At 41.9% G+C, this 26944-nt stretch overlaps 3 protein-coding genes across 7 annotated transcripts in view; 1 reads left to right on the forward strand and 2 right to left on the reverse strand.

Moving 5' to 3' along the window:
• Positions 1–5895, reverse strand: part of bphl (biphenyl hydrolase like) — a 6686-nt gene extending 791 nt beyond the window's left edge. The window contains exons 1-5 of the mRNA XM_057352365.1: positions 5812–5895; positions 5418–5521; positions 5163–5329; positions 182–335; positions 1–108 (exon numbers count right to left, since the gene is read on the reverse strand). The exon at positions 1–108 is cut by the window's left edge and continues 24 nt beyond it. Of these exons, the coding sequence (XP_057208348.1) occupies positions 1–108; positions 182–335; positions 5163–5329; positions 5418–5521; positions 5812–5870 (592 nt within the window). The 5' untranslated portion in view covers positions 5871–5895. The remainder of the gene's footprint in view (positions 109–181; positions 336–5162; positions 5330–5417; positions 5522–5811) is intronic.
• Positions 5896–9727: 3832 nt separating this feature from the next.
• Positions 9728–12283, forward strand: irf4l (interferon regulatory factor 4 like). Of its 2 annotated transcripts, XM_057352361.1 has the most exons (8): positions 9728–9909; positions 10140–10326; positions 10550–10641; positions 10730–10841; positions 10916–11023; positions 11139–11471; positions 11554–11660; positions 11732–12283. In XM_057352361.1, exons 1-8 carry the CDS (start codon positions 9736–9738, stop codon positions 11915–11917), a joined length of 1299 nt encoding a protein of 432 aa, XP_057208344.1. In that variant the 5' UTR covers positions 9728–9735; the 3' UTR covers positions 11918–12283. The 2 variants fall into 2 exon arrangements, with proteins under 2 accessions (XP_057208344.1, XP_057208345.1); XM_057352362.1 differs by lacking the exons at positions 10550–10641; positions 10730–10841.
• A 105-nt stretch (positions 12284–12388) lies between these two features.
• Positions 12389–26240, reverse strand: LOC130565546 (nuclear receptor coactivator 7). 4 transcript variants are annotated; one of them, XM_057352356.1, is made up of 16 exons: positions 25880–26239; positions 24256–24342; positions 22056–22216; positions 18730–18800; positions 18469–18576; positions 18292–18381; positions 18099–18218; positions 17845–18029; positions 16947–17578; positions 15547–15718; positions 15325–15472; positions 14244–14366; positions 13977–14129; positions 13808–13903; positions 13650–13723; positions 12389–13559 (listed from the first exon to the last, which is right to left on the reverse strand). In XM_057352356.1, the coding sequence occupies exons 2-16, from the start codon at positions 24300–24302 to the stop codon at positions 13424–13426; spliced, it is 2316 nt and encodes a 771-aa protein (XP_057208339.1). In that variant the 5' UTR covers positions 24303–24342; positions 25880–26239; the 3' UTR covers positions 12389–13423. The 4 variants fall into 4 exon arrangements, with proteins under 4 accessions (XP_057208339.1, XP_057208336.1, XP_057208337.1 ...); XM_057352353.1 differs by having other exon boundaries at positions 18469–18800; positions 25880–26240; XM_057352354.1 differs by having other exon boundaries at positions 16947–17545; positions 18469–18800.
• Positions 26241–26944: the final 704 nt, after the last annotated feature.

The following is a 26944-nucleotide window of genomic DNA, read 5'->3' on the forward strand; positions in this document are numbered from 1 at the left end:
TGATCCCACCGACCCATCTCTCCCAGGTGTCACGAAAGTACTGAGCACCATACATCTCCTCCATCGGCCGTCTCATTCGCTCACTCCATAATGACACGTCACGGATTGCTGAAACATACAGAACATGTGCTCTTAATGTGTCCTAAATTGTGACAGCGTATGTTCTGTCTTCCTGTCTTACATTTATAGATCTGCATGTCTTCCTCTGAGACGTAAGCGTTGGAGCCCCAAACCACGAGTTTCTGAATGAGAGTGGGATTTAACGCAGCCGTGATCAGAGCAGTGATACCACCGTCACTCCATCCTAACAGAGAGAAACGAGCGAAACCCAGAGCCTACACAAATACACACACACAGAGACACAATGACAACACCACTGCAGAATACAACATGATATCAGTTCAGTTGTTTGGCCTCTCCTGTTATGAACTGCTGTTTTATATATGTAATGTATATAATACAGATATATATACAAATGTATGAAGAGTTTGGATCCAAAATGAGATAAAATTAAAAATCATGTTTTTTTATTGTGCATTCCAATTCATTTAAAGGAGTCATCGGATGAAAATCCAAACTTTTCTGTGTTTAAGTGCTATAATCGGGTCCCCGGTGCATCTAGCAACCCAGACAACGTAAAAAACAAGATCCCAGTACGTTTGTTTTGGTGTGCCTTTCCCTGCAAGCATGTGAGAAATCCAGCCGTTCAGATTTCGCTCCTGATGTGACGTAAAAGTAGGATTTTATTATAATGTTACCGCCCCTTAATCTACACAATTCCACCCACGGCACTGCCGCCATTGTTGTTTTCACAAGCGACAGCGGTGTGCATGACGCCATGGCTAAAGTTCGTGGACAACATGCAATGTAGTCGCTGCACAGAGTCCAAACCTAGGAAGAGACAGGAGTGGATTTATTTTATTTTTAGAAATTGGAAATCCATCAGAAACCTGAAAGTAAAAACCTGCTTGTTTGCGCGAATCACTTCAAACCGGAGTGCTTTATCAACCTGGGACAGTACAAGCAGGATTAGCTTCAAAGTTGTTCCTCAAGAGGGATCGAGACCGACTGAACGAGACAAAACTGCCGATGTAAGTAATATTTATCAACAGTCTGAACTGACGTAAATGTACCGTATATATAGGAGGATAACGTTAGCATATGATAGCGAAGGGAGCGAAGTCAGTCACGGGCTAATTAGAACGTTCAAAGCCAGTGTTAAACTTACTGTATATAGTGAAGATGGACACGTGGAGTTTAGCTGTATGTATGTTAATACATTATGTGCGTTAATATGTTCAGCTGCGGCAAGCTGTTTCTTTTGCTAATGAACAGGGGCGAACCTGCTCAAATCATTCTTCTTTAGGCTGAAAAATCTGTCACAGCAAACTAGTTATGCTCTCACGTTGTGTGTAACATCATAACTTGTCAACGACAAGCGCTAAAATCCACGTAATTCTGCTGAGATCTGCGGGTGCGGGATTCCGTGGATTTTAGGTAAGCATACACGCACAACGTGAGCGCTGTTTGCTGTGATGGATTTTTTTAGTCTCCGGACGAATGATTTGAGACGTTTAAAACAAAACTAACCTCAGAGGAGTTCAGGAAACATAATTTAGATAAACCATTGCCATGGCAGTATTACACGTGTGTTGTGTTGACATGCCGGACAGAAGGGGGGTGGGGTGCTGTTATGTCCTTAGCAGGAAGCAATGAGGAGGCATACGGAAATAAAGACTACTTTTATTAAAACAAATCAAGTAGCAGAATAGTACAGCGCATGCAGCCGCAGGTGGAACACTTCTCACTTCCCTTCTCCTATCTCCGCATACACACACATAACAGCAACCTCTACTGCCACCTACTGGTCAACATGCACAGAACAACACAACATATTCCCTCCTTACTTAAAGCAAACTGTCTACACACTTTGTAACAAACAATAAAATCCCATAACAAAGTTACTAAAGTACCAAGTATACACTTTGTTATAACACAATTACTTGCAATTAGACTAAGAAAAAAATAAAGCATTACAAGAATTATTAGAATGTAGCATACAGTACATATGAAAATCTATTATAAGATGAATTACTCAAACTTTATAGTCACGTAATGCAAGGTAACTATGTAACGTAACCTTCCATCCAACGAGGAGGTCGGCTCACACGGGTAGACACCCTTTGAAAAACTTCAGGAGCTTGAGGCTCTGGAGGAGGAGGAGGAGGAAGTAACTGAAATGACAAGTCCACAGCGTCTGTTTCAGTAGCCTCCGAAACAGGTGAAACAGAACGAGCCAGATGAGAAGCATGCCATTTCTTTCCGTCGGATAACAGGTAAGTACACACCCCCAGTTTACGCACAATTTGGCGAGGATTAGCAAATTTCGGATGTGCTTTCGGAACATGAGTTGGAATGCACACACGCACCCAATCCCCCACTTTAAAATCAGGAGTGCGAGCTACACGTTTAGAATCAGTGTATGCTTTCATTTTCTGTTGATTCAAAGAAACTCGCTGAAGAAGCGCAGGAGCATCCGTCTGCGGAAGGGGAGGAGGAAGAACATTAAGACGCGTTTGCATCTTTCTTCCATGAAGCAACTCAAACGGGGATAACCCCGTAGCAGAATGAGGTGTAGCACGATACACTTGGAGAAATTCCATGACTGTAGCTTTCCACGGCTTTGCTTCCAGAACAGCAGACTGAATGCAGCTTTTCAACACGCGATGAAACCGTTCCACAGCTCCATTCGCAGCTGGGTGGTACAAAGAAGTACGTACGTGGTGAATGTCTCTCTCTTTCAGAAATTTAGAAAAATCAGCAGATGTGAATTGAGTCCCGTTATCCGACACGACAGTACGTGGATTGCCATATCTGCTAAACACAGACGACAAGAAGGCGATAACATTCTGAGCAGTGACGGAAGCGGTGAAAGCAACTTCAGGCCACTTACTGTGATAGTCAATCAATGTCAGCGCATAACGACAGTCTCCCACAGCGGTTCCAAACGGGCCCACCACATCAAAAGCTACCTTGTCCCACGGAACAGACGGAAAAGGTACTGGCTGCAACGGCGCAGCTGAGGTGTTGGCAGTTTTGTCAGAGGACAGACACAGGTGACAGGTCTGGATGTGCTCTTTAACTAGGCAATCAATGCCCGGCCACCAGTACAGTTCACGAAGCCGTTGTTTGGTACGCACAATTCCCTGATGACCTGCGTGAGCTAACTTAACCAATGTGTGCCGTAGCGCGACAGGAACAACAAGGCGTTGTCCCCTGAACACATAATCCTGCTGCACACTTAGTTCGTCGCGTAGCTGAAAGTATGGACGTAGAAGAATATCCACTGAAGTTGTAGAAGAAGGCCACCCCCAAGCTATTTGTGCGCGTAATGCACTCAGTTCCGAGCATGATGCGGAGGCAGAAGCATAACTCAGCAGGCGACAAAGCAGACATCTCCGAAGACAGAAAAGCCACAAACTCAGGTTCAGCATTCAAGTTGTCATCAGCTGATGCAGGCAAAGGCAGACGAGAAAGAAAGACAGCCAAATTGTTTTGAGCTCCAGGCCGATAAACAACATCGTAGTTGAAGCACATTAACCGCGCTGCCCAGCGCGCAATACGCATTCCGGCGCGATCAGTTCCTTTGGATGAGAAAAGCACAGTTAAAGCCTGGTGATCTGTGCCCAGGAGGAATTTACGACCCCACAAGTAAGTTCGCCACTTTTCAACGGCCCAAACACAAGCAAGTGCTTCCCTTTCAATGGTCGAGTACTTGCGTTCAGTAGATGACAATGTCCGGGAAGCAAAAGAGACAATGCGCTCTGTATTATCCTCATGAACCTGAGCAAGAACAGCTCCCAGGCCATAGGCAGAGGCATCCGTAGATAATACCGTAGGCAAATCTGGGTCGAATAATGCGAGAGCAGGGCTGTGAACAAGCAATTTTTTAACAGCCTCAAAGCATTGCTGCACCTCCTCAAACCAGGCGAAATAGAAGCCATGTCTGATGCAAGCCCGCAGAGGCTCAACAAACGTGGCGAAATTGGGAATGAACTTACTATACCAGGATAGTAGACCGAGGAAAGAGCGGAGTTGTGGTGCATCTGTTGGTGCAGGTGCATGAAGAATGGCAGAAAGATGATCCTCATCAGGTTGAATTCCTTGCTCATTCACCGTATGACCCAGGAAGCGCAGACTGGATTTGTTGAACTGACACTTCGATTGATTCAATTTCAGTCCAGCATCCTGTAAGCGTTGAACAACGGCTTTGAGTGTGTGGTCATGTTCAATTTGTGTACATCCCCAGACAATGATATCGTCAAGGTAATTGGCAACATTCGGAAGTCCTTGTAAAACTGTTCCCAACATTTTCTGAAAGGCGGAGGGTGCTGAAGCGAGGCCATATGGTACACGGCAAAATCTGAAAAGTCCTTCGTGAGTAATAAAGGCAGTAAGCCTTCTCTTATCTCCGCATACACACACATAACAGCAACCTCTACTGCCACCTACTGGTCAACATGCACAGAAGAACACAACAGGTGCGCTGTAACTCATCATCAGTTAAAGAGACATGCACCAAAACGGGTTGCTGTGAGCAGAGCTGTTTTTGACGAGGCCAGAAGGGTTTTGTTTACACAGCCATTGAGTGTTTTTGGGGCAAAATATGTTCCAGACATTTCATGAAGACCCTAATAAATCATACCAACTTGTTGAAAGTGCTCATCCGATGAGTCCTTTAAATCAAACTGCAGTTGGTTTGTTTTGATTTAAGCCATGATAACTAAAAAAAAAATACAGCCAACTACCACAATAAAACGCAAAGAAAACATGATAATAATAAAAAACATAATTTTTGAAAAACTTTTAAAACAGAGTTTTCTCATAATGGAACCAAACTCTTCATTTTTTGAGTTATTATGGCTAATGGCTTAAATCAAAACAAACCAATTGCAGTTTGATTGCTATTAATTGGAATGCACAATAAAAAAACATGATTTTTGAACTATTTTAAAAACGAAGTTTCTCATTTTGGAACCAAACTCTTCATGTACACATACTGTATACAACTCTTGTTACACACGTGTGCTGACTGCTGAGCACTGCTGACTCCTACGTGAGAATACACACACGATATTAAAATAAATCTATGTCTCTCATACTTGCATTAAATGCACAGCATCTTTGGAATCTCTGTGGAAGAAATGAGCAGGAAAGTCTCTGTCGGGAGGACGCGAGCGCCCGTAACCCCGCGGGTCCCACGCCACCACAGTAAAACAACTCTTATCAAGTTGCTCAAGTTGAGGAGCAAAATCAGTCTTTCCACTACCTGTACAAAGAAAAGCGAAAATAAAAAAACCCACCAAAGTGTTTCTGAATAAATCATGATTGTATTATAATGGGATATAAACAGAGACCTAAAGCTCCGGGCAGCAGCAGGACAGAGTGAGATCCGTGTCCAGTGTGTTGATAAAACAGATTCACTCCATTCACTGAACGCTTCCCACTTACACACTTACTACTGTCAGAGAACAAACAACAACAACACTCACCAAAATCATACAAACAAAAACAACACTTTTATTTTAGAAGATGAAGGTTGTTCATGTGTTCTCATGAGATTCAGCCCCTTACAGACTCGTTTGTCTAATTCAACCACAACTGCAGCGCACTGCGCCCCCTCCTCACGCGCGCGCACTTCAACACCAATCAATAGCAAATTATACCACTCGTCAGTTATATGTTTACTGTGGAATCTAGTTAACAATAAAAGAGTTGTATTTATTAATTAACATTCATGTACAGTTTTACCTGTAAAATCTTGTCTGCATTAAAACTTTGAGCGCTCTGCACCCAGCGCGAGACGCCATTGCGCGAACGTGACGCGCTGCTGCTGCTGGGGGATGAAGGAGCAATCTTTTAATTTCCATCCCGCAGATTCTACACTTCTGCGTTTTAAGACCTTATTCTAATCTTGAATGAAATGTAAATCCTGATGAGAAAAACCGTATTGGTTATAATAGTGTCTGTGGGTCTCTAAAGGTCAATTTAATTAATGAGCGAGAACTTACCTGGTGAATATTAACCCACAGAACACTGTTCAATCCTAATGGTTTATAAAGGTATTATAATGAAAACTATTAGGATTGATATTGTTTATATTTTGCTTTACATCAAATTACATTGTGTTTAAGTTTTCTTTGTTCTTGTTTAATGTTAGAAGAATGTAAATCATGAATGTATTTGATGTGGCTGTATGTGAAAGTCAATGTAAAGTTCTGGAGAAGATGATAAGTGTGTTTCACTTCCCAGTGGCTCAAACCCACAATGTCACGCTGGTCTACACTGGGTTTCAATAACACTCATCTGCACACACACACACACGCACGCACGCACGCACGCACATGTCTGGTTTATTATCTCCGCACACACACGCACGCACACACACACGCACGCACGCACGCACAGGCAAACGTCTGCCCACAGGTGCTGTGTGGGGGTGTCCCTCATCAACCCCATGAGATTGATCATTCAGGGACAGGGCAGCGGGATGTTTACGTCAGGGTGTAGAAGTTCATGTTCTAGCGAGGGCACGGGGAATTTAAGGGGATTTTTATGACATGTGTTGAATTCAGTCAGATTAATAATGCATCAGCAAGTGCATGCAATGCAACTTTAACATCGAACATGTTGGAAGTCCAAACATCTGAGGACAACAGTGAAAATGCCAGAAAAAAACATCAAAGACACGTTTGCTTTAATAACACTCAATCTGTCATGATGGTCAGTGTTCTCCTGCAGGATCTGAGCATCTTGTGAAGAACATCTCACGTGCAAATCTACTTGTATAGGTCACAGAAGGTCATTTTTGTTTGTCTAAATGAAAAAGCTGTTTGCACTTCTTAATATGGAATTAAAGCGTGCACATAAACACTTCTCTTCATCTGCTGTTTCTGAAGTGATGTGAGAACACATACACCTGCTGTTGGTGCACTTTTATTCCTCTAATGTCTGTCTTATAGCGAGAATCATAATGAATGTATTTCATGTTGTTTAATTGTGTAGGATCAGTGTAATTGTGATGTGGAATCAGTATTTTAGGCCCAGAGCCCAGCTCAGCTCTGAGAACATCTGTCCGAGCTTCACAGCCTTTGGCTTCCTCTTGCACAGCATATTTGATTAGGACATTTACTGTTTCTTGCTTTTGGGACAAGATGTTCAACTCTTTTAGCAACATTGGTTTTCCGGTTTGTCTTTCAGTTCAAATGAGAAAAGCCTGTATGTGTTTTTTTGGTATATGTGAAAGAAAATGGCAGCAGATGTTGCAGGATCTTAGGAGAGAGGGGGGCCGAAGACTTCTGTTGCCGGGCAAGAATGTTTGAATTTAGCAACATGAGCTGCTGATGTTGTGACTGGTTAGTTTGAAGAGTCATACGTGATGATGGTCCGTCAGTCAGGGCTCATGTGACATATATCTGACTGCTGTATGACGTTTGAAAGATGTTTTATAGGTTTCCTAAACCTCCCATGAGCCTCTGAGTTTTGTGTCATAATGCTGTTTACTGTGAAAACTTGTTATTTCATATGAATGAATATTCAGTCAGTAACTTAAACATGTTCACATTATACAATCATAAATGGTTAGAGTTACAATATTGTAAAATAATGAAAAATAAAACTTATAAAGACTGAAGAAGCTCTTTCGACTTTGGCCCCTAGCAACCACCCAGAACATCCCAGTGACCATAGCAACCCCCTGACAACCACCCACAGCACTGCAAGCCGAAGAGACAGATTTTACGCAGACATTTTCTTCAGAACAAATCAAATCCAGTTGCTTTATTATCTTACATTTATTCATGTGGCAGACGCTTTTCTCCAAAGTGACTTAAGAGAGCGTATAAACATTTTGTCAACAAGATAGAGATAAAGTGTTTATTCTTTTGCAAACACGTCATTGACAAAACGAGCTAAACTATCTTAACTATAACAGACATCAGTCAGTGAACCGATGACAAAACACCTCTGAAACAGGTTGACAGAAAACAGAGAGTGTTTCACAAGAGAAATCCAAACGTTCCCTGTTTCCAGCCAGAAGAGTGTGTGTGTGTGAAGGTTGGTGTGAATGAAAACAATCTTTCAGAACTTTCATCTTTTCTCACTAGCAGCTGAAAATCTTTCAGTTTCCGATCTCAATGCAGCCCATCTCAGATGAAAACACACTGAACAACAACAACTGAACACGTCTTCATTCTCTGAACTTCAACACAGTTCTGCGTGTGAACAGATTCTGAGAGACGAGAACGCTTCTAGAAAACAATGTTGATGTTGATCAACTGTACAAATAAACATAAATACAATTGGGAAATGTTGCATGATTACACACAATTTCTTTTATTTGTTGATCATTCATTTATTTACATTGATGCATTTGGCAGACGCTTTTATCCAAAGCGACTTACATTGCTTTATCCTATACATTTATACATAGGCACATGCAATCCCTGGGCTCGAACCCACAACCTTGCGTTGTTAACACAATGCTTTTACCACTGAGCTACAGGAAAGCTATATTTGGCCATCAACTCTTCTTCGTTTTTTCAAGTTCAATATTTGGAGTCGAAGTCTTTGTAGAGTCAGAGTGAGACGGGTTCTGTCATGACTCGACAGTTTTCTGGTTGTTGTTGTGTTGTGTTGTGTAGAGATGAGTTCAGATGTAGTTAAACAGGTGCTGACAGACAGCAGGATTCATTTGAATATCTGACCGTCAACCACAAACAGATTTCTGGGAAAATGAGTGTGCATCTTTACTTCAATGCACATCATCATGTTATTAGACTGACTAAGACAAGAATAAATCTATAGAGAAGAGCTGCTAAACACATTTATTTACACATGTGCATTTACTGTTTAATGAGTCAGACACAACCAAATTAAACATCAATTCTTATAAACAATTTCTCTCCACAAAATCAAGCGGATAAATGTGTGTGTGTTGCTGAGTAATCTCTTTCAGTCGTGACGTCCAGTCATACCATGAACACACACACACACACACACACACAGGTGCACAATGACACTAAATCTGCTCCGTCGTTTCTCTTCAGATTGGTTGGGGGGAATTTATGATTTATAACTGTTGCTTTCATTAATCTCATCCACATTAATATCACAGAAAATCTCCTTCATTCATTTCTCTCTCTCTCATTGAGTACATTACAACACAAAGGTCGATAAATCATCTGTATGCTACATAAGAAATAAATGTATCATTTAAAAATGCACACTGTAAGTCGCTTTGGGTAAAAGCGTTTGCTAAATGCATTAATGTAAATGTAAATAAGCAATGTTCAAACTGTGTCCACATCTAACAATGCAACATTTGGTTCAGTGTATTTAAATCATCATGTGCGGATCAGGTAAATCATTTGAGTGTGTGTACAGATTTTAATTTAAAAAATGGCAAAATCATGTTTTGATTGAAATATAATGATCATTCGGTTTGTGTGATTCATAACCTGAATGTTAAAGCCAACATGTCTTCTTACTCATGTAGATTTGTGTGTGCGTGTGCGAGTGTGTTTATGCGTGTGTGTGTTGAACTTTCAAGACTTTCAATAAACATCTGTTTATGAGGCTCCTCCTCCAAAAAGGCAAATAATTGAGAAAAACTGTGTGCGAGTGAAGTTTCTGAGTGCTCATCATCACATCTGTCATGCGTGTTGTACTGTGGAGATGTCTGTGAGCTCAGGGAATGGAAAACTGCGTCAGTGGCTGATCGAGCAGGTGGATACGGGGAAATATCCTGGATTAGTTTGGGTGGACAGAGACCGGACAACATTCCGCATCCCATGGAAACACGCTGGGAAACAGGATTATAACAGAGACGAGGACGCTGCGCTTTTCAAGGTGATTGACATGCAGATGAATGTGTGCTACTGATGATAAAAAACCTACAGACAACATCTAACACAATCATCTATATTCATACTGTGATATAAATCATGTAACCTAAACTAAAACTGTACATTTGATGAGCACAACATCAATCTCAAACATGTGTAATGTTCTCCTTGAGCGCACTTTCTTTCTTTCTTAACCTTTTATTCAATCATTTCCACTGGCTTCCGTGCATTCAGGCCTGGGCTCTGTTTAAAGGGAAGTATCGTGAAGGCGTTGATAAACCCGACCCACCTACCTGGAAAACTCGTCTCCGGTGCGCTCTGAACAAAAGCTCTGACTTTGAGGAGGTTGTGGGTGAGAGTCAGCTGGACATATCAGAACCTTTCAAAGTGTATTGCGTTATTCCTGAGGGGACTAAAAGAGGTACACACGCACACATGCGCACACACGTGCACACACACACACGCACACATGCGCACACACGCACACATGCGCACATACACGTGCACACACACACACACACACACACGCACACATGCGCACACACGCACACATGCGCACATACACGTGCACACACACACACACGCACACACACACACACACACACACACACACAGCTCTTCAGTCAAGTTTCACAACTCCTCAGTTTCAGGAGCAAAGTGTCATGAGAAAGTGTGTCCAGCGTCAGGTCATCACAGTTACCCATCACACCCCTCGTCTGAACCTGTGCACGCTCAGGTAACATCCGCTTCATCTCCAGCATCTTCTGCATCATGTGTCCGTCACATGAAGAAATGAGAGATGTTTGTGTGTTCTCTCCCTGCAGCTGTCTAACTTCCTGTCGGTTGCCGATAGAAACTGGAGGGACTTCCTGTCAGAGCAGAATCCACTGTCAGAGATGCACTCTTCATTCGCTCCTAGCGCTCACTGGGATGCTGGTGTGTGTGTGTGTGTGTGTGTGTGTGTCTTTAATAGTGTTAATGGTGAAGTGAATTGTGTGTGTTGTGTTCAGGATATCAAATCAGCGGATCTTTCTACAGCAGCGCTTCATTTGATTCTCCATCTCCTCTCTTCAGTCCGGACACCGGCGTCAGATCACTGGAGACCATGACACTGTCAGGTACATGCACGCACACACACACACACACACACACACACACACACACACACACACACACACACACAGAAGTGTCTACATACTCACTGTAGAAGTGTTGTGTGCGTGTGTTGTCCAGAGCCTCGTCTGCAGGTGACGGTGTTCAGCGGTGATGTTGTGTTCGTTGATGTGACGGTCACCAGCGTGGAGGGCTGTCTGCTGCTTCCTCATGATGACAGCTGGACCCACGGCAGCGCGGGCGGACCGGAAGCCGTTCCTCTTCCACGCGCTGAGAGAGGAGAGCTGGAGGGAGGAGTTCTGCTCTGGATGTCACCCGACGGCCTGTACGCCCGACGCTTCTGTCAGAGCACAATCTACTGCCACACAACGCACAACAACATCACCAGTAAACTCTGCCAACTAGAGAGAGATCAAACCAGTAAACTACTGGACACGCAACTCTTCCTGACAGGTTGACAGAACATCATCTCTCACATCATGTTCACACGTGTGAAGAGTTGAAAAAGAAAGCGTTCTCTGTTTGTGTCATTCAGAGCTTCAGACGTGTTTCTTGCAAGCTTGTCCACCTCCACGGTTCCACGTGCAGCTGTTTTTTGAGTCCTGCGGCCCCTCAGCAGACAGAAGACCCCTGACAGTACAGGTACTGACCTCTGACTTCATCATCCGTGAGTTTGTTTGGAGGTCTTATGAAGTTCTTGTTGTGCCCTGCAGGTGGAGCCGCTGCTGGGACGTCAGTTACTGCTGCTCACCCAGCAGGGGGCGTTCAGTTACATCAGAAACACCCATGACCTTTCACCTCTGACCCCTGATCAGATTCTCCCCATCAACCAAGATTATCCTGTGACCCACAGCGCTTTCACACAGGAGTCATTCAAGACACGGCACGAGGATTCATGAAGAGATCAAGATGAAGTTGATTCTGATAAAGTATTAAAGAAAAAAGATCATCGCGGCATTAATGTCATGAAGTCTTTCTTCAGTGGAACACAACAGTAGATATTTTGAGAAATGTCTCCGTGGTTTTGTGTTCAGATAATGGAAGTCAACGGAGTTCAGTGTTGTTTGATGATCGACATTCTTCAAAATATCTTCTGTTGTGTTCTGAAGAAAGACAGTCACACAGAAGTTTCTTAAGAGACGCAAAAGCAGAAATGTAACAATTGTTCTTTATTTGTATTGAACATTTCATTGTTTTTGAGTCTATGTTTCATGGATTATTCATTTTGTTTTATTATATTTTACTTTTTCGCCACACATTTTTGTTTTTAAAATTATGACTCGATCACAACTCGGGGTAAAAGTTTGTTATTAAAATGTCTTATTAGAGAACGAAGCAGTTGTCATATTGATGAAACTTGAGTCATTCAGTTGCATTTACGGCATTTATTTGGTTTCAAACACAGAAAATACACAATAAATATGACATTCATTGGCTACAACACAGTGTTTGGGTTTGAAATCAAAGAGGTTTAGTGTGAAATATTTGTGAACGACTGATTTTGAAGTGAGTCAAACAGCGGTTCTGTAATGATATTAGCGGACCACCAATAACCAATCGCATCAATCCAACAAAACCAATTCCCTTTTGAAACAACCAACAACAAGCTTCTCTGTGCTCATCCGTTCCCAGTCCGTTTCTTCTGAATTCAAGTCTGATCTGAACCCAGATCAGTTGTGTTCTTAACATCGCAAACAAATACTGGCAAGTGCTTCCCTTTCATATGAACTCTCCATTAGAAAATGTCCCTAAAATAACACAAAACAGTAAAACCTTTTCACATCCGATACACATTTATAAAAAAAATCACTTTCAAATGGACGAGAAATAGAAAACTGAATATAAAAACTTTCGTTCGAGAACAAAGCAAAGAAAAGAGTCACTTTGGTCAACAAAATGCTTCTGTGGTGTTTTGTATCGCAGTAGTACATCATTGAATCATGAAGCACTGTTAACCTTTACACTTTCAACAAAAGAAAAAATCTTCTGGCCCCTGACACGACACATTTGGCCTCCAAAGAGCGGAACCTGACATGTAGTCGTCATTTCTCAAGTATCATGTACATTATTTTACGCACCCGTTCAAACAAACACGGAAATACGGCATCAAAGTATCTGGCGTCACAGGTTTGGCCCTTCAGGTGTAAAATCTCCAGGTGTAACACAGAGGTTTCGTCAGAATATGATTCCTGGCTTCAGTCACATACACGTGTTTATTTACTGGTAAACATGTCTGAAGAATAATGCATGCTGGGATAGCTGCAGTCGGCGTTTCAGATTAAGGTGGCCACAGACGTCTGTCTTGGCATTCATGTGTAAAGCAGAGACCGGGCGATGGACACGGGTGTAAAAACACTTGGTAGAAGCGTCATGCCGTGTGTGTGTTCGTGTCACTGCGCAGCGGCTCATTCAAACGCCCAAACCTCGAGGTTCTGAACGATGAAGTCGTGTTTGGAGGACAGCGGCGGGTTGCTGAATGTGGAACATCTGGACGTGGTGCCGTGATCAAGGTCAGCATCCAACCACAGACCCAGACGACCCCTGAAGAGCAGACAGTCACCAGTTACGCTCACAACAGTGATGAACAGACACACACACACACACACACACACACAGTGACCATAAACCCACCCGCCTCCTCCGATCTGAAGAGAATCTGTGTTCCCTTTCACAAAATAGGAGTTCTCTCCGCTCCAGCAGAACACCTGACACACAGAGATGCGAAACGTTCACTCAACAAAGTCAAGAAACCTTTGCTTTGATCTGGAACAGAAGCATTGCATTCATACCTTGATCTCGGGACAGAAGGTGTAGAGGAACGTCTCTCCCGTCCCGTAGTAATGCTCGCTCACTCGAAACGGATGCGTGGAAAATGCGCCGAAAACCTGCAGGCGAGAAATGAAGATGACATGAGACACAAACGGCTGGATGTGAAGAGACTCGGGTTCAGATGTGCACCTGATTGTTCATGTCTCTGATGACCAGCAGTACAGGACAGTCCACATCCAGCAGGTTTCTGTACAGAGTCTTCAGACTGGTCCCATGTACCACGGTACTGTAGACCAGACGCCACGGATAGCCCTGAACCCGAGCCGGCAGACGTGTGGCCAGCTGTGACGGAGACACACACATGTATGCCTTTCATTGTGTCTGCATCAGGACTCTGGTTCTCGTGCGCTTTCTGAACAAACTGAAATACTGTGTGTGTGTGTGTGTGTGTGTGACCTTCTCAATGTGTGTGTCCTCCAGAAGAACACTGGGATCCATCAGCAGAGGAAAGAGATCCAGAGAATCCTCGTCCTCGAAGCTGAGACTCTGACGTCTCTTGGCTTCATTTATTGTGATGATCTAGAGAACAAACACAACCACAGATTGTGCGTCACGACACATATCCACAAACTGAACCACCTCTTCTAAACAAAGTCTGAAAAACACTCAACTCTTTATTTAGGAAGAGCTACAGAAACAAAAGAAGTCTGTGATCACATCCTTGAGACAGGGTCATTATTGTTAAAGAGTACATAACTAGGGATTTCGAAGGTCCTGCTTTGGTTTATGGAGTGTCCAACAACAAGTTTATGTACATGGAAGGTGTAAAAACACTATGATTTTGTAATAAACGGCAGTTATTCTTACCTTACCTCTTGACTGACTCTCAAATGACTCGTTCTGCGATTCATCGGTCTAATCCCCTCCTCTCCGCTAGCCTAGTCTGATGTGAGTGGTCTACCGTGAATGAGGCTCACGAGCTACAGTGTTTGGGGTTGAAGAGTGAAGTTTTTGTGGGCGGTCCTAACAAAACGTAGGCGGGACTATATGCAGTGACGTAAATCCACGGCGGTTCGTAAATCGGACTAGGGACGACTCGTTTGCGTGATTCAGAGTCGACTCTTTTTTCCAAGCCAATAACTTTGTTATTCATTCACCTTCGGCTTTACAACTTGACAGACTGCTTACTTTCACACACGGCATGACATGTCATTTTCATGATCTCGTGTTATGTACTCTTTAACAAAAACTATTAATACATGTCTGTTAATCGAAATCAAATGACACGCACGCCTAAATATGGTCTGAAAACTAACAACATTTGAAACGTTGGCTTAGAGATCACCTTTTTTAATTATTAACTGGAAATAAATCAAAACTAAAGTAAAAATGAAACCAAAATTAACACGAAAGCCAAAAGTATAAAACCAAAGTAAAATGTAAAATATGAATAGAACTACAATAAAAAAAGGAAAGCAAGTTTTTGGTTTTCTTGGGGGGGGTTGTCAGATGGTGGTTGTACGGTGACTGAACGGACCTCCCAGCTGCGAGGGACAGGATCACTGAAGAAGTTATCGATCATGTTGAGCTCATCTTTCTCCACCAGCACAAAGCCGTGTTCTTGAGCGTCTTTACCGTACGTGTCTGGAGACCACTGAATGAAGAATGAATACAGATGATCCACTCTGAGGAGAAAACACACGTTCATCAGAAACACGCTCGTATCAAACACACGCATGCTGAGAAACCTCATCCGTACCGTTCCTGTGGAACGGCAAACCAGTATTCAGGCTGTCGTCCCCTGCTGATGAATGAGTGGGCGGGGCTTGAAGTTCGACCGATGGCGAAGGATTTCCTCATTGGCTTTCCCACTTTAAAGCAGAGGAACATGGGCGGAGTTTTGCTCTTTTCTTCATGTGAAAGCAGCATGTCTGTAAGACATAACATTGATTAACAACAACCCTTTACAGCTGATCTGCATCATACTGTGTACAAGAAGAATCTCACTTCGGTCAGTGTCAATCCTCTGTGAATATGGCAATCCCAGAACGCAATGCAACATGCTCTGTTTGTACCACCAATGTTCCAAATCAACTATAAAATTCGATTACAGCCAAATAATCACCACCTTCAGTCAGCCCCACCAGGATTTCACCTTCTTTGGGGGGAATTTGTTTGATCAAAATGACTGCTTTTGTGGTGCTAATCAGCAATAAAATAAGAACAACAGGAAAAATGGCATCTTACTATAAAGATATGAACAGTGCCTCGTTTGTTTATTGATTTGCTGTTGTTGTTTTATTGATATTAGGGACACAGAGGGCAGCAGGTCTTTAAAGTCCCCGTGAACTGGAAGTTTTCCTGTAGCTCAGTGGTAAAAGCATGGCGCTAACAACGTCAAGGTCATGGGTTGGATCCCTGGGGATTGCACGCACTTAGAAACAAATGTATAGGATAATGTAATGTAAGTCGCGTCTGCCAAATGCATAAATGTAAATGTAAGTTGCGATCGTTTTTACTTCCGTATTCTGACACATTTCTGAGTGAAAAGGAAATTCAAAAGAGAAAATTAGTGGGCGTGGCTTGCACTTTTCACTGCGAATTGATTGGATGTGTAAAAACAGCTGTTGCATTGATGTTGAAATGAAACTGGCAGCAGACTGACAGTTGAAGGGGTGGAGTTAACGGATGCTCCGCCCAAGCCGTCTAGTTTACGTCATTTGAGATGGATCGTCATTTCAGGGCGGAAGTGCCTTTTCAGATTTGAACTGAAGATGATGAGGGCACATGAATTTTAAAAAGAGAACGAGCCACATTGATCAACTATTGACAATAAACGCTGCAATATTTCATGAAAAAATAAGAATTGTCGTTTTTAATTTCACTGGGACTTTAAGACCTACAGTAACACACAGATCCAATGACACGTGTCCTGAACCGTTTTCACAATCATGTGAGAGGCATCTGTATCCTTTTAAAAATAAGGCATTACAAATTTTAAGAACATGAGGGATAATTAGATAATGTAACTTTTCTGATTATTTGTGGTGGAAAAACAAACTATGTGTGACTGTAAACCATTTTGTTTAGTTTTGCTGCAGAAGCACATCATGTTTCATGACAGAGTTTGAATCGGACATTTGAATCACACAGACTCACCTTCGATTGGTCCCTGCATTCTTTTTAACAGCCATGACTTCACGTCAGTCTCACTGGTGCGTCTGCGTCTCTCAGCGTCAGCAACCTCTCCAGCTGACGTAGATTCTTTCTGTTGTTTTTGAGTCTCAACATCACCACAGCCTCCGTGCCATGCGGTCGCCTCTTTCACCGCCCCTTCGCTCACGTCAATATTAACCTCATTCCCATCATGCACCGCTGCGGCAGGTTCACGTATCCCGTCTGAAACAGACTGAAGCAACACCCCGCTGTCCTCTGTGGAACGATGATGAAGTCCTTCGTCTTCGTCTTCTTTTTGGTCCGAGGGCGATGGGTTACTCGTGTCTCTCGGTTCATAGTTCTGGTGAAATGACGCCCCCTCCTGACTGGGGCAGGTAGTGTTAGAGTCGCTCTGTGGCAGTTCTAATTCAGTAAATCCTTCATCTGACGGTGATTTATCTGCCATTTGACACGCTGAGATGTCAGACACCGCCGTTTCCATATCATCCAATACGATGGGACGGCTGGGCGGTCCGAGCGCCTCGTAGCGACTGAAAGGGTTGAGGTCCTGCTCGGAGGGAAGCTCCTCCCACTCTCCCGGCCTGTATAACGGACAGAGATCCTGGGGTTCATCACTACCGGCACATCAGTGGCCATCATCATCAATGGAAAGATGGTGAAATTAAAAAGAGGAAAACAAAACACCCCAAATCAAACGAACATGCAAAACAAACAAACACAAAACAAATGAACCAAAGTGAAAATGACAAATAAGCGAAGCGTGTGCATGTGGTGTAAAACCTGGAGAAATAAAGAGCGAGGAAGAGAACTAAAAAGAGGCCACACAGACACATGTGATGTGACGTGATGTGAGAGAAGACATGACGAGGGCGTGTCTTACGACGGCAGCGCGTCCTTCAGTTTCATTCGCGAGATGTCATCATACAGCGCCACAGACAGAACCTCCTCCATGGGACAGATGAGACCGTACTCCTCACAGCCGTTCTCGATCACCACGGGGTCGGACTTGTGCGGGTCAAACATGATGTTGTTGGGCGTTATAATCATCACACCCCCAACGACGCCCTAAAGCACACGCAACCAATGAGACGTCAGGAAAAACTCTGGTGATGTTTTTGGGTTCGAGATGCTCACCATCCCATCCGTGACGTATTTGCAGCTCATCTTGATGAATTTGACGGTGGCGAGACTCTCGTCTTCAGACGGCGGTGACGTCTCTCTCCGCACGGGTCGAGAGCTCGACTCGCCGTCCCGCTGACAGAGACATCAGAGGCGTGTCATGAACTGAGCTCAGGTCAGAAACCAATGTGTTCTTGAGCCGTCTTACCTTCAGCTTCCTCTCGGATGAGTCTGTGTTGATCGGTTCGTCCGTCTGAGAGCCGCGCTCTGATTGGTTCACATCAGGAACAAACAATTTCTGGAAAAAAAAGACGGATCATCAGAAAGACACTGAACAGCGGGAATGATGAGCAGCTATCACACGTGTGGTGTCGTGTACGCTCACCTGTCCAGGTACGACACTGTGTGAATACAGACGGTTTAACTGCACCAGTTGATTTGGAGTGTTGTTGAATTTCAGAGCAATGCTGTTCAGCGTGTCCTTTGCTCCAACCTGCCAGTCAAAACAAAACAAACACTCCGTTTGACCGCTGTTCACAAATTCATATTTAATTTCAACTTTCCTTAAAAAGACTTTGAACCATTTTGCATTGTTGCAAAGCAGCTTTAAATGCATTCCGGCAACATTTACGGTACAGTAAAATACCATATACTCCACGGTTCCTGCAGGTTTACTCTTCTCTTTCTTGCTCTGACTGTATGATTTACTGTTGTCATCTGAAAGAAAGAGGTGACAACACTTTCATTTACACACAAACACACGTGTCAACATGTAGGAGCTGTTCACAAAACATTTTACTGTGACAAACTCACGAACATGAAGAAGTCACACACAGCACAATGACACTGACACCTCATTCAACTCCTGACTAAACATCTCATAGGAAACAGACTACAGAAATCCTACAGCCACGGTCTCTGATCACAGATCAGACAGTGAATGAAGCTTTAAAGGGGTCATATGGCGTGAACACGTGTTTTTCTGTGTCTCTGGTGTGTTATAAGTTGCTCATGCATGTATGAGATGCGTAAAATTGCAGAAATGAAAGTGTGGGAACAAAAGACCCAGACCTGCCTGAAACGCCTCGTGTAGCCACACCCCCACAAATCTACATCAGTTGGTGGTCTGATTGGACTAAGACCGCCCAAATGTAGACGCAAGTAAGGTGGGCGTACCTGTCAGTACAATTGAAGAGGAACCTGATGCTCCAAATATGGTCAGAGGCGTCACATTTCCCTCACACGCTTGCAGTGTTCGACCAATCACTACGCACTGGTGAACTGGCCAATAGGGGTGTAATGGTTCAAATTACTCACGGTTCGGGTTGTGCTATGTTCAGGGAAAAGGGACTACTGACAAATAAAAATAAGAACAAATAATCAAGCTACAAGTAACAGCACCAATAAAACAGCAGAGCAACGCAGAAAATAAAATAAGATACTGTATATATACCTTTTAAGGTAGAAATGGATTAAAGTAATCAAATAAAACATAACATTGCATATGTACAAATGAAATAAAGATGAATCATAATTGAAGTTACAGAAGCTATTGAGTCACAAGCAGTGAGTGATTTCCTTGACTTTTAATATATGCTGCTGTCGCTTTAAGAGGAATGAAACCCATCCAGTACACTGATACTGTTTTTCGTCTGTTTCGTCCGTTCACTTAAGACATAACTACTATGTTTGTTAAGATACTGGACAAGAAGGGCATGTTGACCTACTTCGTGTGTGAATCTGTCCGTTTAAGCGCTTCAAAGACAACTCAAAATTTGCATCATCATGTCTGAGACTTCTCTTGCGCGCGCTTCGGATCTTCTCAAGTTTTCTTCTGCGTCATCTGGCACTTCAATGTTTAAATGGTCGAGGCTTGAACGAGTGTCGTTCAAACAGCAACATGTGCTGCTCAGGTCTCACCTGCACTCGCGCGCTCACAACACCCGGGTGATGAAATGACTGCTCATATCACAGCAAACGTCAATCCTATTGAAATTTCTCTAGGTTATTTGATTTGTTGTAGGTATTAAATGTGTATCCATCGACAAACATACATTAGCTGAACTTTGTCAGTCTGTTTTATGCATTATCATTTTTAACGAACCATGCGCCTTGGACCGCATGCCGAACTGTTGGTGGAGAACCATTACACCCCAACTGGCCAATCACAGCACACCTCGCTTTTCAGAGCCATGAGCTTTGTAAAAAATCCGGAGAGGCGGGGGAAAGAGGAGATACGCGTTTATCAACCTTAAATCCTGTAAACACATTACATTACATCTAAAACAAACCATAATATTCATTTTAGCCATGTCATATCACCCCTATAACTTGAACAAATATGAAAAATATGAAATAAGTGTCATAAAATCCATGTAAATGTAACTTTTTTACACATTATTACAACACTAATTTCATGTTTTAACATGTTTTAATTACACTTGTTAGTTTTGCTTGAAAATGTATTGCTTCAAAGGGGTCATATGACACGGCTAAAACGAATATTATGGTTTGTTTTAGATGTAATGTAATGTGTTTATATTTTTTAACTGATGTGAAGCACCATAGAAATACATTTGAATTAGGGCTGTCACGATAAACCGACGATAAATATCATGTCATTTATGCTCAGCTTTTGAGTGAAGTACGGTAAAATGCTGCTGGGCAATTCCGTGAAAATGTCAACCTTACCACGAAAAAATTAAGTTTTTACTATGGTAACAGCACAGATTTTAACATTTGGTGGTTCAAATACCCATGTGAGATCTCTCTTCAAATTTGTAAAGCATTTGTTTTATTTTTAGTGCATGATTTCTCATAGTCAGGTAAGTGCCATTTTCAGGATTGTCACATCCGTAACACTACATATTCCTCATAAATGGACACATGAAAATGAATATAAAGTAACTATTTTATGTTCTATAAAGAGGCATCCCTTCTCCATTCATTGGGTATTATTGCTTCAGGATTGTGCATTTTATTTTATAGAAATCCTACAAAGTTTATTGTCTCCCAAAAACCGCGTCCTTTTTTTGTCACATCCATAACGCATGTTTATTTCCCTTTTCTTAAATATACATTTTTTTCATAGACTGACATTTTTTGATGTTTAGACTCTATCAACAAGGGTTCAGTAAAATATAAACAGATGGTTCAATATAATCGTAACAAATTCATTCTCTGAGCATTTTTATGTCACGTCCACAACGCAAAATGTGCTGCATCCGAAAGCCAGAGGGCGCTCTCGTGCGGAAACTCCAAATACGCACTGCAGAAGAAGACCATGACACCTTCTAGAATCTAGGAAATGCCTATGGACATCTTTTTATCACTGTTACTCAAGCCTCATCAGGTATTTTTATGATAATAAAGTATATTTATAATGATGTTTGACGGGTGTTGCTTTTTCAAATGCACATTATAAGCGACTCAAACTCGCACTGCTTTTAGATCGAGCAGCATTTCCTACTGATCCCAGAGCCGTGCTTCACGGACAAGCTACGCATTAAAACAAATATCGACACATTGCATATCGCAGCTAGCTTGAGTTCAATAGGATTTAGTGGTATCGCGATAAATTAGAGAGCAGACAATGTTTAAACACGCATAAGGTCACTTGTGAAACGTCCTGTACAAACACTTCATGACCTTTGACACGTCCACTACAGTTTTCAATATCTGGAGGCACGCCGTGTGACGCTCTTCCTGTGTTTCCCAGCATTTCACTTCCTGGCTGACACATTTCCTTCAACACGTCAAATACGGATTGCTTGTTTTTCCAGAATATATGCTTTTAAGAATCTGTTTTTATCGTGTGCAACTTATTATAAAGAAAGAATAAATAGCCTGTGGGAGATTCATGAATAAATGAGGGACTTTTTTACGACTAGATCAGATTCTGATGCATCAAAACACTCATTTTAGACTCAATATCGCTCAGATGACTTTACGTATTGAAATACACACGTTTACCTTCACTTTGGCCCCTCTTGGTTTCTGGATTCTCCCCCTGAGATTGTCCAATAGAAGCACGTTCACGGATGACTGGCGTCTTTGTCTCTGGATCTGATTGGATCTGCTCAGCCGCCGCTTTCTCTGACTGGCTCTGTTTCATCTGCCGTCTCTTCTTCAGTCTGATGAAAAACCAAAGTGATTTAAAGGGGTCATATGGCGTGAACACGTGTTTTTCCGTGTCTCTGGTGTGTTATAAGTTGCTCATGCATGTATTAGACACGTAAAAGTGCAGAAATGAAAGTGTGGGAACAAAAGAGTCATTCTATGTAAAAGCGAATGCTCACCAGACCTGCCTGAACCACACCCCGGCGAATCTACGTAACTTCGTCACATGATTTGACTAAGACCGCCCAAATCTACACGTAGTTAAGGTGGCGTAATTGTAAATCTCATTGTATCGTCTGTCAGTACAATTGCTTTGGAACCTGATGTTCCAAATATGGTCAGAGGCGTTACATTTCCGTGAAATGCTTGCAGTATTTGACCAATCACTATGCACTGGACAACTGGCCAATCACAGCACACCTCGCTTTTCAGAGCCATGAGCTTTGTTAAAAATCAGCGCGTTTCAGAGAGGCGGAGCAAAGAGGAGATACAAACATGCACGGTGTGTGGAAAATACAGCGTTTTTTAAACTTTAAATGGTGTATACACATTGCGTTACATCTAAAACAAACAATAATATTAATTTTAGCTGTGCAATATGACTCTTTTAAAGTTTGTCAGAACAGCAGCGTGAATAAAACTAAGGCCCAATCCCAATTCTATTTTCTACCCCTTCGCCTACCCCTCGCCCCTTCCCCTTGCCTCTTGAAACAAAGTGGCAAGGGGAAGGGCTACAAATTTTCCGCTAAGAAATGGGACACCACTACTACACTGTTATACGTCATCATATACGTCGTTGCTAGCTCGTCACGTCAGAGGACATGCGCCGATGCACCGGGTATATGACATAAAAATATATTTTCTAATATCGTGCAATCAGTGCTGTCCGCTAGCAAACTTTAGCGATTTTTTTTGCAAACGTTAAAAGAACATCACCGTAAATACAAACACAAGATTAAATGTAACATACATAAAAGGAAAAATTGTCATAAAAATCCTTATTAATGGCAAAAATTATTTACATTTATGGGTCCGCTTGCTCGAGTGAGCGGCCATGTTGGAAATTTCTCTTAGCCCTTCGTTTGAAGTGAGGTCCCGAAAAATCTTCGTTTGAAGGGCTATCTGGCCCTTACCCCTACCCCTCCAACCAAAAGAGAATTGAGACACCCCTACCCCTTCACGTGAACGCGCCAAACGGAGGGGTAGGGGAAAGTGCAGGGGTAAGGGGTAGAATTGGGATTGGGCCTTAGTGTGATATAACTGCACTCCTGTCAATGCAGAATGTGTGTGAGGGCAGAGAAACTGACAAGAGCGGAGCCAAGATGGCCGAACTGAGGTTAAACATACTAAAACATATCTATCAACAGATACAGTTTCAGGAAACACTCTACTGCACACACACACAATCATCACACAACTGGATTCTGGTGATTTACTGAACCTTCTACAACAATCTGAGCATCACTGCTCATCTGCTTCCAGAAACATCCACAGACAAGAACATGATTTTGTGTCATGTCAAACCTCTGCGAGTTTCTTTCTTCTTCAGAATTCAAAAGAAGATATTTTGAAGAATGTCAATAATCTCCACTGACTTCCATTGTATGAACAAAAAACCACTGACACATTTCTCAAAATATCTTCTTTCGTGTTCCACTGAAGAAAGACTCACATACAGATTTACACATGAGAGAAAGAAAGAGAATAAATGATGTTATTTTTGGCTGAACTATCTCTTTAAGACACAGATTTTTAGCGAGAAATCGGATCAGAATACAGAATTCATGTGTTTTAATTTCACTGTTTTATGTCGTCTGCTTTTCACTAAAGCCGATGTGAAGATGCATTTTTAAATACTGAACAAATTCTACTTTATTTGACTCAAATAACACATTCACACCTGTAACAAGACCTAGATCACAATCTGTGTTAGTAAAGATGATCTCTTCAACATGCAATAACCCAAAGAAAGGTGCTACTTCCTCTTTCAGACCGACCGTAACATCACGCTTCCTACATCTGTATAAATATTCATCTAAAGATTCATTAAGACCTGGCGAAGTATCCAGGCCTCGTCTCGTTCTTCTCCATCATGGACATCTGAAGTCAAGCAGCTCTGGATGATGTTCTCTCCAACGCTCTGTCATCCAAGAACACAGAAAGCAGAGGTGAAGTAAAGATCACGGTTTAAACATGTTCGCCTTTATCTCCTGTCGCGGGTCAATGGGTTGCTGCGATAACTCCAGTGACATCAGCACGCACCCCGGCCCAAAACTGTTGATTCATACGGGATGAGAATTGTTGTTTTTGGGCAAAGCCACGAGAAGTCGCTCATCTTTATTGTTAAAACAACAAACCTGATGTTTAATTTAAGATAAATGTGAGTAGACTGATAACACTACATCATCGATATCTCAAATCAATATGATTTGATTACATGGTCCTAAATGGCATAATCCTATGGAAGCCCATTTCCGCCAGGGTTGGGAATTTTTTAGTATCTCAAAATAATGAGAAACAACTCATAATAATGAGATACTGCGTCTAAATTTTGACTTACTAAATCATTATTTTGAGAAACTTTCTCATACTGACTTTCTCGTAATATTGGCTTAATCTGCACATGCACATGTCTGCTATGCTGCTATGTGCTTTTGATCGTATGTCCTTACGTTTTATGTGCAGTCTGCTTGATCAGCATTGTGGTGATTCGTGGATTTTAGACACATAGAGCAATATTTCAGACAGGGCCTTGCAAATCGTGAAATTCTTAACTCTACTGGAGAATGTTCGTGGTGTTAAAATTAGCCATGGAACTCTTGAGCGACTTTTGAGCAAACACCAGCTTTGGAGGAGGAAGAACAAGAGTCCTGAAGCCGAGGTGACAGCTTTTATACAAGAACAATTACAGACATCAGGGCAGTCACACGGTTACAGGTGGATGCACCAGAAATGCTGGCTCAATGGAATAATCACAGACAGAGAGACTGTACGGATTATTTTACGGTTGCTAGATGGTGATGGCGTTGATCACCCCATTGACAATGGGGTGCAGTTTAGCATGGTGAAAAAGAGTTACCATAGTAACCAAGTTTAATGGAATGTTTTAAAAAAGACGTGACAATTAAAAAACATGGACTTTCTATCATTGTAAAATTCTACTTAAACAAGTATTAGGCTTTAGTGAAAAAATTAAAAGCACCTGCATGCCATCCTAATAATGTTGTAGAAGCACAATAAAAGTTACATCACACTTTAGAGTAGGGAGCAATTCTCACTATTGTGCACACAATGGATTTGACCGTTCCAACATGGCGGACGCCTTACGTCTATAGCGGCCCATAGTCATCTACTGTACTGTGAATATTCTTATAACAAATGTAAATCAATGCTCACAACATCGAATGAAATTTTTAACAACCATTGCAACTATATGAAAATAATCACGAGAGAGAACGTCACACGTCACTAGATGAATTTATATCTACATATGAAAGTAAGGTTATCCAGTATACACAAGAGCTCGACAATATAAATGGACAAACGACATCACATGCATTACACACGTAATATACACATCAACACCAACAGCCACTGCAGGTGAATGCATGTATGCAATACCCAGTGCAGGAAATGCATGCATGCACATGTGTTGAGACAATCGACAAGAAACCCACCTAAACAAACACTGAAGATCCAGTCAACACTTCACATCTTCAGTTTTTTCATCAGCATCAGTCGTCGAGAATCATCACAAACGTCTTATTCGTCAGAATCGAGATGAAAACACAATGTTGCTCTTGTGTTGTTTATATAAACACACACACATAACGTAGTTACACACATGCTAACGGGCTAAAGCTAAAGCCATTGCAGTCCATTCACATCCTGACGAGTCTCTTCGGTTGTTTTATGTTTACACATTCGGGAAAAACCGTCGTCTGTTTTCAGGACTTGAACCCGTTACATCACTTCTCTGAATCGCGACTCGTGTGTGTTTGGGTGTGCAAATCAAGTGATTTACTTATTCATGTCTGGATTTAAATGAGCCTCTTTTCATAGGTCAAAGTCCACGCGACCGCGCCCACGAGAAGTGATTGACATGACATGAGAAAACGCAGACGTTGTCAAGTTTTATTTCAGTATTAACTGGCTCTTATATAGAACACATTTTCATAACAAATCTTTAATTTCCACAAAACTTTATTTTTTTGTGTACTTTTTTATTTAATGTAGGCTATTTATTGTTTCAATTCGGGTAATCTGGGACATTTTCAGTCACATGACATCCATGCTAAATTTGTACAGTAAAAGTCATGTTGACTTAAACTTGTTAGAACAGGGATATAACCACGTTGCAGTAGTCGAGAATAAACACAGACGTGTAGAAATTGTTTCTGAGATTTATTTGAATCATCGAACAAAACACCCAAAGTAATATAGTTTAATTTACGCATTATATAAAAACTAATGTTTTTCACTCTGGAAATGGCTTTTTCTGTAGCAATTTTAGACATTTTCAAAGATAAAAGATGTTCTTTTAGTACTCCGGTAAAACCGTTACAGCAGTAAAACATGATGTATGTGATATAGTAAAAGAAATAACACTGCTGTGCATTAGAAGTATGAACTAGCAATATATAGTCATAAAGTAAAGACGCATTGTTTTGATTTTTCCCAGCATTTTAAAGTGATCATGTGCATTTAATCTACCTACAATTATTTCACATTAGCGATGTGTA

Source organism: Triplophysa rosa, linkage group LG15 (genome assembly GCF_024868665.1).
Source record: "Triplophysa rosa linkage group LG15, Trosa_1v2, whole genome shotgun sequence".
NCBI classification, from domain to species: domain Eukaryota; kingdom Metazoa; phylum Chordata; class Actinopteri; order Cypriniformes; family Nemacheilidae; genus Triplophysa; species Triplophysa rosa.

What these genes read in the sequence shown, in the direction of transcription:
- LOC130565546 (XM_057352353.1), bottom strand. Translation starts at nt 24,302, where the DNA reads ATGTCCATGATGGAGAAGAACGAGACGAGGCCTGGATACTTCGCCAG. An exon ending in CAAGAGGGGCCAAAGTGAAG is followed by an intron (nt 18,801 to 22,055) that starts GTAAACGTGTGT and finishes TCTTTCTTTCAG; the next exon opens with ATGACAACAGTAAATCATAC. An exon ending in CTTCAGATCGGAGGAGGCGG is followed by an intron (nt 13,560 to 13,649) that starts GTGGGTTTATGG and finishes TCTGCTCTTCAG; the next exon opens with GGGTCGTCTGGGTCTGTGGT.
- irf4l (XM_057352361.1), top strand. Translation starts at nt 9,736, where the DNA reads ATGTCTGTGAGCTCAGGGAATGGAAAACTGCGTCAGTGGCTGATCGAG. An exon ending in AGGACGCTGCGCTTTTCAAG is followed by an intron (nt 9,910 to 10,139) that starts GTGATTGACATG and finishes CCGTGCATTCAG; the next exon opens with GCCTGGGCTCTGTTTAAAGG. An exon ending in GAAGACCCCTGACAGTACAG is followed by an intron (nt 11,661 to 11,731) that starts GTACTGACCTCT and finishes TGTGCCCTGCAG; the next exon opens with GTGGAGCCGCTGCTGGGACG.